The sequence below is a fragment of the Pogonomyrmex barbatus genome, unplaced genomic scaffold, assembly GCF_055798465.1.
Source record: "Pogonomyrmex barbatus isolate J1 unplaced genomic scaffold, ASM5579846v1 scaffold5, whole genome shotgun sequence".
NCBI lineage: Eukaryota > Metazoa > Arthropoda > Insecta > Hymenoptera > Formicidae > Pogonomyrmex > Pogonomyrmex barbatus.
The window spans coordinates 9,966,074-9,978,590 of NW_028297149.1; the positions used below are offsets into that span (position 1 = coordinate 9,966,074).

At 38.4% G+C, this 12,517-nt stretch overlaps 2 protein-coding genes across 4 annotated transcripts in view; both read left to right on the top strand.

Moving 5' to 3' along the window:
* Positions 1–11,268, top strand: part of Atet (ABC transporter expressed in trachea) — a 29,302-nt gene extending 18,034 nt beyond the window's left edge. For all 3 annotated transcript variants that reach the window (XM_089081640.1, XM_011639207.3, XM_089081639.1), the window contains 10 exons: positions 2,853–3,085; positions 3,971–4,088; positions 4,174–4,363; positions 4,447–4,654; positions 4,749–4,925; positions 5,167–5,534; positions 5,935–6,103; positions 6,223–6,323; positions 6,404–6,559; positions 6,684–11,268. In XM_089081640.1, coding sequence (XP_088937766.1) covers positions 2,853–3,085; positions 3,971–4,088; positions 4,174–4,363; positions 4,447–4,654; positions 4,749–4,925; positions 5,167–5,534; positions 5,935–6,103; positions 6,223–6,323; positions 6,404–6,559; positions 6,684–7,028 — 2,065 coding nt within the window. In that variant the 3' untranslated portion in view covers positions 7,029–11,268. The remainder of the gene's footprint in view (positions 1–2,852; positions 3,086–3,970; positions 4,089–4,173; positions 4,364–4,446; positions 4,655–4,748; positions 4,926–5,166; positions 5,535–5,934; positions 6,104–6,222; positions 6,324–6,403; positions 6,560–6,683) is intronic.
* A 139-nt stretch (positions 11,269–11,407) lies between these two features.
* Positions 11,408–12,372, top strand: LOC105427471 (small ribosomal subunit protein eS28). The gene has a single exon (XM_011639208.3). The coding sequence runs from the start codon at positions 11,931–11,933 to the stop codon at positions 12,126–12,128; it is 198 nt and encodes a 65-aa protein (XP_011637510.1). The 5' UTR covers positions 11,408–11,930; the 3' UTR covers positions 12,129–12,372.
* Positions 12,373–12,517: the final 145 nt, after the last annotated feature.

Consider the following 12,517-nt stretch of genomic DNA (forward strand, 5'->3'; position numbering starts at 1 on the left):
CCCTTTGTGATCGTTTCTTTTCTACGAAGAATACGATCTATAAAGCATTTCTTCCTTAAATAGTTAAATGCAACTCAATGTCATATTACAGAACAGACAATAGACTTTACGCGAGTAATAGCACGGAGAAATGGAAAGTACTTGGTATTTTAAATTTTTACAGTGCCGTTACGTTTTAATGTCATACGCATGAAAAATCAATAGACAACGAGGAGAAGGTACTTATAGGACGAAAGTTTGTAGTGGGCAAGGTTTTTACAAGACTTGACTGCAAATATGAAATATATACGGAGCGCGTAGAATCGATTACGCATCTCCTCACGCAGTATTTCTATTGTTTGATATTATCGCGAAAATATTGAGGATTTTATGTATTCGCACATTATCGCATATTTTCGTCGCACTGTCCACTCGAATGACTCATTCGCTACGTGGTCGGAAATACAAATGCACAATGCTTTGAAAAACCTGCTGAATTTATTAAAACACTCATAAAATTAATGCATATTTCTATATCAATTTATTTAAGTGATAAATTAAGATGTGTTGACAACACTATTAATATCACTGTTGTGAAACTAGATGATTTAAAGGTTATTTAAAATAACATGAAAATAGATTATTTAAAAAACAAAGGTAATTTAAAAATAAATCAAGCTAAATTTAAAAGTAGTGTAATTTACATGATAAAGAAAGATGAAAGGGTTTCGCAAATTTATGCATGCTGCTGTGAAAGTTCAATGTCGAAGTCGACGAATTTTAAATGCACTTATTCATGACTTCATGTAAATTTTTCGAAAGTAAGTGATGTCTACCAGAATAGCGAGTGGCAAAATAAACGTATGGAGTTTTATCGGTTTTGCTCAATTGCCAAATTTACGAGGCATTACGATTGTCCAACAAGCAGGTAAAATAAGTTACTTCTTTTCTCTGGGACTGTTCGTTGAGCGTAAATCGTCCAGTCTTTTTTGCGAATTAATAACAATATCCTCGCTGCATTTTCCCCTTTAGAGATTTACTTACCGTCACGTCGAACTTTACTTACCACCTTTATTGCGTTTCTTTGAGAAGTTTTTTCAACGAGCGTGACTATCGGATGACAGGCGGATATTTGCGATAAAACTGATCGCAGACCTGGCGAGTAATAAGAAATGGAAGAGAAGTAATCCTGAACGTGCGCGATCCTCGCAATTCTCGCAAAAAATCAAATCGCAATCATGAGTCATTCGAATGGTGATTAGGTGCAGTCATATTTTCGCAGAAATATTTATACACCAGCTAATATCGATACACTGACTTTTCTGTCGGGCGCACAAGGCAGTAAAAACTAACTGGTTTCGTGCACGTTTTTTTTTTCTTCCTTCGACATTAGAAAATAGTAAACTTTCACGCGGTTATAACCGCGGCAGAAATTGCAGAAAATCTATCTTTACAACGGGAACGGGTGCACGTAAAATCGTTATTAGCTTACGAGATGTAATGATGAACTACGACGGCGCACGATGCGAATATGAAAATATGAGAGAAACGACTCCGACAAGATGAACTTTATTTCTTGTACGGGCATCCATCATATTTGCCATTATAATACCATTAATTTAATTCGATATCGTATTTTATGCGCGTCGGACATATGCGATATATAATAAATTCTTTCTAACGCGTTTGCAAGTTAGTTAAATCAGGAAATCATTTGCGATTTAATATAATAGAAGGAGACATCGCATTCGTATTATTGTTTTTCAATCTGCAAACGACCGTGAACTAAATATGCACTGTTCTCTGCAATTTTGCAGCTATCTAACCTTCAATGCTCTACGTTCCTGAAGACAATCGGTCTCATTATTCAATGCCACACGGATTAATTAATGGATATCGGTATCTCCTGTTACACGTAAAATAAATGCAAATTGCGTTAAAACGTTGAAAGGAGGATTTAATAACTAGTCGTCGTTCCACCTGACGTATACAACGCGATTCCGTTTTTTTCGGTTGATTGCAAAATTACAGGATGTACTTCTAAAATCTCGTTAATTCCGATGAAATTGACAAGCGTTCGCAGCCTTGTCATTTACGTACACACCGCACGTACGCCCGCATTCAGTGCATTCAATTTCGACACGTACGACCGCGCTTCTCAAAGCGGAGAAGCGATACATGGGTTAATTAACGTATACTCGTATAACGCGTCTGAGGACGCGAAGATTAAAAGTTTGGCGAAATTTTTCTGCGAATTATAGAACAGGCTGCGTTAAATTCGTACGCTTTCAAGAAGGATGTAATTTCAGGTGGCGAGACTTGATTGACGAAGCTAACGTTCGGGTGAACACACGGAAAAAAATTAATCTTAAATAAAAAAATATTTTCATACATGAGCAAGAATATTATAATCTTCTTTAAAATTCTAGTCTTGATTTTTATTGAATTTGTGCAAGTATTATATTTTGTTCGATGCAAAATTAAAAATCTTCTATATGAAGATTATAATATTTGTGCTGATATAAGAATATCTATTTTGCACGAATAAATATTTGCAAAAATTTCATTTATTGCATCTGCGATAAATAACATTTTTCTAAGAAGATTATAATATTCTCTGTTCATATATATGAGAATATATAGTCTTGATTTGAAGCTAATTTTCTCTGTGCATGTTTCGTTGTTACATTATAATATTCGTCCTTATATAATAATATCTATCTTGTATAATTAAATATTTGCAAAAATTTTACTTTTTACATTTGCAATAAATAAAATTTTTCTAAGAAAATTATAATATTCTTGCTCATATATGAGAATATATAATCTTGATTTGAAGCTAATCTTTTTCTGTGCATGTTTCGTCGTTACAGCGGTTCGCAGAACAACCTCCACTGCAGTTGCAACGGCACCACGTCGAACGGGGCTACGGCTACGGTGTGCACCGGTGGCGTTCTGGCCAGGAAGGTGCCGAACCATTGCGGCGCCAGTCCAGGACAGGGCAACAAGAGACCGGCGGTAGCGTTGTCGCATCTCCCAAAGAGGCCACCGGTCGACGTGGAATTCAAGAACCTGGCCTACAGCGTGTCTGAAGGTAGAAAGAGAGGTGAGCCTCGAAGAAATAGCGACGATTATGCGCCCGGGAGAAAGTCCAATTTCCGTTTCTAGCAGAGCGCGTCGAGTCATTACCTAGCCGCGATTGTTATCGAGAGGGAAATAAAAAAGAAATTGTAACGGGGGGGGGGGGGACGAGCAAGTCCGCCGACTTTAATCAAATTAACACCCGCTTATGTCTCGGAATAACGTATCGGCACGGTGTATTTTCGACGTAGCTCTATCGATTCAATAACGGCTCGTTGGAACGAAGACGTAGATAATTCAGGACGTAAGAGTCGATCGGATTGAAGTGGCGAATCGAATATGCGGGGGGGCATCATCCGGTAGAGTTTTCCCCATCAACGTGTGTGAACGACCTGACCGAAAAAATCGATAGAAATGCACGGGCTTCGGTCGTTTCGGCGCAGTTGCATCGTCCGCGCGGTGCAGCTGCACCAGCGATAAAGAGGTCAGCCAGGGGTTTTGTCTGTACGAAGGATATTCAATTCGAATTTCGTATCTGTACGATAGTACTGGCGAATGTCGCGGCTTTGGCAAGATAGACCGTAACGAAAATTTTGGCAATCAGCTACGACGGAATTAGAACGTTCACTGATTTCGTTCGTTAAAGAAAATACCAATCATTTTTGTACTTGCTAGATATATTGATTACGTTAATGAAAATTTTATAGCGACGTGCATATTTAATATATCTTTCTTGCAATGCGCGTTATATACGTGGCGATATACTTGGAAAGTTTCGATTCTTGATGCTTTTAAATTTTAAAAAGATTTACGGATCTCCGGCGACATAAGCCGCACTGCGGATAAAATACTTTCAACCGTGGACGTATTTCTCTCCATTTTTCTTTATTACTTTCGCTTTGTGTTGTAGGATATAAAACCATTCTAAAATGCGTAAACGGAAAATTCAGATCTGGAGAATTAACGGCCATCATGGGACCGTCCGGCGCTGGGAAGAGCACGCTCATGAACGTTTTAGCAGGCTACAAGTAAGCGCGGGGTCGTTTTGAACCGAAGAATGAAACGGTGAACGATTTGAGCGATAATTTTAATTGTTTCCTCGATATCTTCCAGAACGTCGCACTTGAGCGGTTCGGTGCTGATAAACGGAAAGGACAGGAATCTCAGGAGATTTCGAAAGATGTCCTGCTATATCATGCAGGACGACCGACTCTTGCCGCACTTGACCGTTTACGAGGCGATGACCGTCTCGGCGAATTTGAAATTAGAGAAGGATATTAGCGCGACTGCCAAGAAAGTAGTGGTACGGAATATGCGGAATCTCTCTCTTTCCACGAGGTCACGTTATTTTTCATGATATTAAATCTGTGTGAATCGAATCGGCAGATCGAGGAGATTATCGAAACGCTTGGCCTACGCGAAGCCAGCAACACGCAGACTCAGAGCCTCAGCGGGGGGCAGAGGAAGAGGCTGTCGATAGCGCTGGAACTTGTCAACAATCCACCGGTTATGTTCTTCGATGAGCCTACTTCCGGCTTAGATAGCTCTTCTTGTTTCCAGTGTCTAAGCTTGCTCAAGTCCCTAAGCAGAGGAGGTAAAATCCCCGATTTTTTGTTTGTTTTGACGAAACTTCACGCGCTTCAAGCGAGAGGAAGATCGTTACCGATGTATGCCGATGTCCCTTGCAGGAAGGACGATTATATGCACGATCCACCAACCGAGTGCGCGTCTGTTCGAGATGTTCGATCATCTGTACCTACTTGCCGAAGGCCAGTGTATATATCAGGGCAACGTCGGTGGCCTAGTGCCCTTCTTGTCATCGATGGGTCTCGAGTGTCCGAGTTACCACAATCCAGCGGATTACGGTAAGTACACTCGATAGAGTTTCCATCATCCGGTCGATCCAAATTTCAACTGTCGCTTCTATTTAGTTACTATTGACTCTACGAAAGTTTACATCGCGATCGGTTTCGCGTCCGATGAAACAGATTTCGGAATAAGATTAACCCCGGATAGCGAGATCTTTGCTGTTCTGCGATTTGTTCGGTTATCGTTAAAAAATTGCTCTCTAAGAAAATTGCGATCAACGAAATTTTATTGATTCAGTGATGGAGGTCGCCTGCGGGGAGCACGGCGAGTGCGTTCACAAACTCGTGATGGCTGTGAACAACGGGAAATGCAACAATTATCAGCATCATCAAGCTGCCATCGCCGTGGCGCAGACGACGGTGTCAAACGACATCGTCAAAGAATCGCCGCAGGAGCAAACCAAACCGGAAGGCGCCGTTCTGATACCGAACGGAGTCGCGAAGCCGCCGGCTGGTGCGACGATGATCAATATGCCGGTTTCCTGCACAACGTCCTTGTTGGACAGCGCGGAAAGCATAGAACAGAAAGTTGGCTTCCCGACGAACGGTTGGGTACAATTTTGGATACTGCTCAAGCGAACATTTTTGTCACAAATGCGAGACATGGTAAGTGCAACGTAGATATTTTTTTTTACCCGCTTTTCTAACGAAGATGCTCCATTATCGAGCAAGAGGCGTGTTTAATAACAGAATACTCGGCAAGGCAGATTCTTTCCTAGACTATTAATTATGTTTTTTATTTTTTTTTAATTTATATATATAATTTATTATATAATATGAATATAAATTTAAATATAAAAAAGAGATTACTAGGTGTTTAAGATCCTGGCTTGTCGATATTCGATTTTGTTGAACATATTCTCAGTTTATATTGATGATATAGTTAATTTTAAAAATTGCAGCGCAATTTTTCATTGTGAAAGAAGCTAGAACACGTTCCTTTATAGAGATTTCAATCTGCAACACTACTTTAAGATATCTGATTTTCATCCTATCACTCTTACAGACGCTAACAAGGGTAAGACTAATCTCGCATATAATCGTCGGCTTCCTGATTGGCGCGATTTATTACGACATCGGCAACGAGGCATCGGAGGTTATGAGTAATGCCGGATGCGTCTTTTTCACAGTGATGTTTCTTATGTTCACCGCCATGATGCCTACGATATTAACATGTAAGTGCATTTACATTAAGTGTAAGTTCACATGGCTGTGCCATCGCGAAGTGTATTTACGCAATTCGTCGTGTTGTCATTATATCACTTGTATTATCATCATATCACTTTTATCGCAGTTCCGATGGAGATGTCCGTGTTCGTCAGGGAGCACCTCAACTACTGGTACTCGGTGAAAGCTTTTTATCTCGCGAGAACGTTGGCGGACTTGCCGTTCCAAGTGAGTAGAATTTACGGTCCCCGTAGTCCAATTAAAGCTGGACACATTGAAGCGACTCACGCGATGGTAAATTATTGCAGATGGTGTATTCTATAGCCTACGTGATGATCGTGTACTTCATCACGTCGCAACCATTGGAGACGGAGCGATTTCTTATGTACTTAAATATATGCATACTAACGTCGCTGGTCGCGCAATCCATCGGTCTGCTGATAGGAGCGGCAATGAGCGTGGAGGTAATGACATCGATCGACAAAATATACCACATTGGATCCACCTTTCTTATAGAGTACAGTAAAGAAAATACGCGTCGATTTTCCGTTTCCTCTCCTGTTATTTAGTCGACATTATCGTCCGTAGACTGGAGTATTCATCGGACCCGTGATGTCGGTCCCGATCATCCTATTCTCCGGCTTCTTCATTAACTTCAACGCCGTACCAAAGTACCTAAAGTTCCTCTCGTACGTGAGCTACGTGAGGTACGGCTTCGAGGGCGCCATGATCTCCGTGTACGGCTATAATCGGGCGAAGCTCAAGTGTTCCGACTACTACTGCCACTTCAAGAGCCCGACGAAGTTCCTCGAACAGATGGCCATGGAGAACGCGGTCTACTGGGTGGACGTCGTCGCCCTGCTCGGCTTCCTGCTCGTTCTCAGAGTGGTCGTTTACTTCGTGCTGAAGCTCAAGCTGCGATCTCTTCGTTAAACGCTCCGACAGGAGTATAGGACAGACAATAATCGATCACGTCATGACTCGACAACCGTCGTAAATTACGACCTGGATATCATCAAAGATCACACACATTCGTAAAAGATCACACGCGTGCGGAATCAAAAACGACGAGAAAGAGAATTGCGAGGGATAGCTCGATCTTGAAAGATTGAGAGGGGTAGAATTGTCGCATTGACGAAAATCGTGGCTGTGCGGAAGGAATGTCGAAAAGAACATTGATTCAAACAATCATTTGCGAACTTTGATATGTGATTTGCGTCGTTAGAGATCGCGAGATCTTTCTTTTATTTTTCGTCTCTCTTTCTCTATCGAAATATAATATTTTTTATTAATTCCATTTCACGTAGCGTTGACGAAGGGTGCTTAATTATTACTGATTACCGTAGTGGTATTTGCGATACCAAACAGAATGATCTCTGCCGTTGGCGAAAGAAGAGTTGACACTCTCTATCGTACTTTGTTAATTCGAGTAAGTAAAGTAGCTACCGGGAGTTACCGCGACGAGAACTCGAATCTGACAAAAGGCGAATCGTAATCTTAGGTAGGCGTTTAAGTAATTAGTCCAGGCAGGAATTAGGCTACCTTGAATCGTGCGTTAACAACAGTAGGCCAACACGCGATGCGGCAATGCGTCAGGCTATCAAATTAAAGTTGCGAACGTTTATAGCCAATTACTACGAACTCGCCAGGAGCCTTAGGCCCATTTGAGATTCCGTGTCCCTCCAATGCGCGAAACGCGAACAAACTAGAGGTTTCTATAGGTAGGCAGAGTAGGACACACGGAATTGTTAAAACAAATCTTTCATTATTCTCATCTTACATTATACATAGTCACACATTATACAATTATATAATACATTATACAATTTAATTACGAGCGCGACGGATATCTCGGTGGTGAACAAATCGTAGAATTACGATCGTTCTCGAGCAGAAGTGATTCGCGAATGACACTCAGCTCGCGAATGACGTTTCCGTATCAACGAGACGATATAAAATCGTCACGTCTCATATAATCACGCAATCAATTTTTCTTCATATCGTAATTTCGTCAACGATTTACCTAATAGTTATAATAATTATAAGGGGGTGAGGAAAGGCTGAGAAGAGAAATGTTTATTGTAAAAAGCTCACACTTGACCAATCACTAGCTGCCTGAGCGTTGCTTCTAAGTGCGAGTACTAAGTGTTGTTACACTTATTATAGTATATATATGAAAAGAACTACTCAGATGGAAAAATTATATAGCTATATAAAGTGAAAGATGAGATAGATTACGCGTCAATGAGTATACTTGTTTTTAATACAATACATGATTCGCGGCCTACGAACGATTACATTCTTGCAAATTTATTTATTCAAGTCAGATGAGACAGTAGTGATTAAAACTATATTATAAATATTTTCCATTTATTTTGGACACGAAACTACAACATTTTGGTCGAAACTACAAATAATAATCGGTGCGATTGTAATTAACAGAAAAATCTTGGAAAAGCGACATATATAATTCAAGATAAAAGTTGATTTTGCAAATAATATAGAGCGTATTTTATTTCTAAATTAAATTAAAATACATTAGTTATGATACTTTTGCATGTTACGCACATAAATGACCGATATAAGTAACAAAGAATATGTGTTTCACATTTTTATTTACATTAATGAATGAATTGGCAAAACAACAGGGCATAGAGTATATAATTTCGTAAAATTTGTAATTTTTTGTATATTTTACTTGATAATTTCCTTTGTAATATTTTCTATTACATCGTATTTGTTGATAATGATGTATCTTTTTAGTGATTTGTTAGTTGCATAAGTTATAAGAAAACAGTATTTATATTTTGATATTATTCTTATTTTATTTTATATACATTTATTTACATTATTATTATACGTTACCATAAATCAATTGCATGACAAAAATATAATAAAAATACTTAAGAATTAATTAAATACTTACGAAACAATAATATATCGATAATCGCGATCTCACGAAAAGATATCAATGCGTTATTTTGATGTTTTCTTGTCAATGTTTTCTTTTTCAATGTTTTCTTTTTCTTGCCATGTAAACTTAGAACAATTTTCATAGATAATGTTGTACTAAATATTAATTTCTAAGGAATTTATATAATTATAATCACTCATTTATTATTAGATAATTTCTATTTTATTTCATTTTAGAGATTATTAAAGTTTAAATATGTGTGTATCTCTGGGAATATTACTGAGATTTTTATAAACTTGGTCGTTGTAAAGTATTTTTGCAACGTTTGCGGAATCGAATATCTTTCTTTCGTTAAAGAACTTGTGTGTGCATACTTTTTAGCCCATACAATTCTAATATTGAAAGATAAGAAGATGACATGTTAAAGGAACATGTGTATATTAACTTAAGCGGGGTGGTAAATATATTTCTATTTTTAGATTTATATATATCTTTCAATTATTCATTGATTATATTTGTACTTATTATTCGGAAGAATGATATATACGTAGTTCTTATGCCCAGAAAAGGAACACAATTTTGGAAAGCGCACTTGTGCCTGTGTACTGCTTTAAATTTTGCATTTTTATTTTATATATTATTGTATTATAAAATTCCATTTTTATATCGATTTAGTCAATTAAAATCGATGCTGTCTGAGGGATTTATTATATATATATATATATATATATATATATCAGAGGCATATTAATTAGCATTCTGCAATATTATGATTCGACGTCAATGAGGAAGAAGAGAAAGAATGTGACACTTAGGTACAAGAAAAGTCTTATCCGCCGCGACTAAAGATCCTTTTTTTTATGATGGCGTTTGTAAATATACAGTATCCCAAAAATAGCTTTACATGCACGCGCGTGATACATTGTTAAATCAATAATTGTTAACGCGCTCAGACCTCGGTATGTTGCTTTCGAAAATTTTATTCCGAAGAAGCGCGGACTATCTTCATATAGCAATATTGATGTCTAAATTTTGTGTAAATTTTTCTAGGAGATATCCTCATCCTCATACAATCGAGATCTGAACGTGCAATATCCCGACCGATCGATCATCTCTTTTGATAATTCGCGATTAATCCCGAGCATACTCGCTGATTGTGATATAATTTCTTATGTACCAAACTTCAAACTCGCGCGAGGTCCACGAGCGTGAAAAGAGATTGGAACTTACAAGCGAAATAACAATTGATCTTATCACGTGTTCTGTGTTCAAGGTTTTGCGTTATTGATATGCATAAAAAAAAAATTAGTCTTAAATCAAGACTATAATAAATTTTCTCATTTATAAGCAACAATGTTATAATCTTCATATAGAAGATTTGAAGTTTCGAGTTAAAGTAAAACTTGCATCAATGCAAATTCAATGAAATCAAGACTACAATTTTCTAAGAAGATTATAATATTCTTAGAAAATTATATATGAAAATATCTGCCTTGATTTGAGATTTAATTTTTTTTTTTTCTATGCATTGTAAACTCGCGATGATTCCGCTTGTGGAACAAGAGAGGAGCGCAAAATGCATAGCGAAAGATGCAAGGGTGCAGAAGCGTACGAGAAATCCATTCGAATTCATTTGTCGTTTCTAGAACCATGTGTCCGATGAACACATATACACACACACACATACATACATCTGAACACACGAGTTAAAATAAAACTTGCATCAATGCAAATTCAATGAAATCAAGACTACAATTTTCTAAGAAGATTATAATATTCTTAGAAAATTATATATGAAAATATCTGCCTTGATTTGAGATTTAATTTTTTTTTTCTATGCATTGTAAACTCGCGATGATTCCGCTTGTGGGACAAGAGAGGAGCGCAAAATGCATAGCGAAAGATGCAAGGGTGCAGAAGCGTGACGAGAAATTCATTCGAATTCATTTGTCGCTTCTAGAACCATGTGTCTGATGAACACACACACATACATACATCTGAACACAACACCGCCATACCGAGTACCGCAATCTTTTTCCACTATCGTGATTTTATATGGACGGAAAGAATGTGAGTGCGTTGTGTGACTGCGCGAGTGTGTACAGAAACGCGGGCGTAGAAGGGAATCTCTTTTTCGGGATCACGAGGAAGAGATCGTCCTCGCCGATCCTCGACGCTGATGTACTGCGTGTCTTGAGTTTATCGAGGAACGTCACGTTTGTACCAAAGCACAAATGAATAAACGACTGTATCAATGGGCGAGTCGTCTTCCTTGCCTGTCAAGCTCGTTCACCGGAGTGTTTACGTATTGACATTAGATTTCCGTCGAGGAAGTACCGACCGGAGTATTGATAAATTGATCGCAGCACTTGCGAGCAAAGTTTCCCCAGGTGCAGAGATATACTCTGCGTATCAGTAAATATATACGTTTAGTGTGAAGTATTTACGGCATATCTGAATTGCAAACTTCGGACCGACGTCAGAGAGCAACATTGAGATCACGCATGCACATGCGACCAAGAAAGCTAGTTTTATTTTGAGTGTGTCTCTGACATGAAAGAACGATTTCGTGTAATTTTGAGTGATTTTAAATAATGAAGAATAATCTTGTGAAAAATAGCAAAAAATCGTTTTATATTTCTACTTGATCTTCAAAGTTTTCTAGTTGCTCGTGCAACGTAGACATTTTCCGACTTTCTCTCTTTCTCTCTCTTTCTCTCTCTCTCTCTCTCTCTCTCTCTCTCTGCTTCTCTTTCTTGGAACATTGTCAAAATGTCATTTGATCCGCATGTGGCTCGCATGTGGTCCAAGTTGGTAGCGAGCTGAAGGCCCAGGCAGCATTGCGAGTATTGCGATACGCAGTAGTCGAGCTGTTCACGTGCGTGATTGCACAGTAAGATAAAGGCTTGCATATCAAGAGCATGGAAAAACCTATAGTGCGGGCGAGAGTCGTGAAGGTTCTCGGCAGAACGGGTTCCCAAGGACAGTGCACTCAAGTCAAAGTGGAATTTTTGAACGAGCAGAATAGGCAGCTTATCAGGAATGTCAAGGGTCCCGTGCGCGAAGGAGACATCCTGACGCTGTTGGAATCCGAACGAGAGGCCAGGAGACTCCGTTGAACTGGAAGAAATAATTGTCACGTGCCCATGAGAATCACTGGCATCAGGAAATCCGCATCGGAATGAAATCTTGATATTCTGGTGGCAAGCACGCTGACGAAATTAAAGAAGAAGAAAAACTGGTTCTCACTGCGATTATCACTTTATCACATTTTTTTCCCCCTAATTTTGGAATAATGTATCAAACAAAAGAAAATACGTGTTCTTTTTATATTTGCAAAAAATGAAAGTTTTCTTGAGTTAACTTCTGTTTTATTTTCCCATTTACTTTAGTATGCCAATAAATTAGTTTTATCTTATACATGCTTTATTATATATTATTATTTTTTTAAACATGTCATGGAACATATATTCTTTGTAATTTTCGTGGGAGGAACTAAAAATAGCGG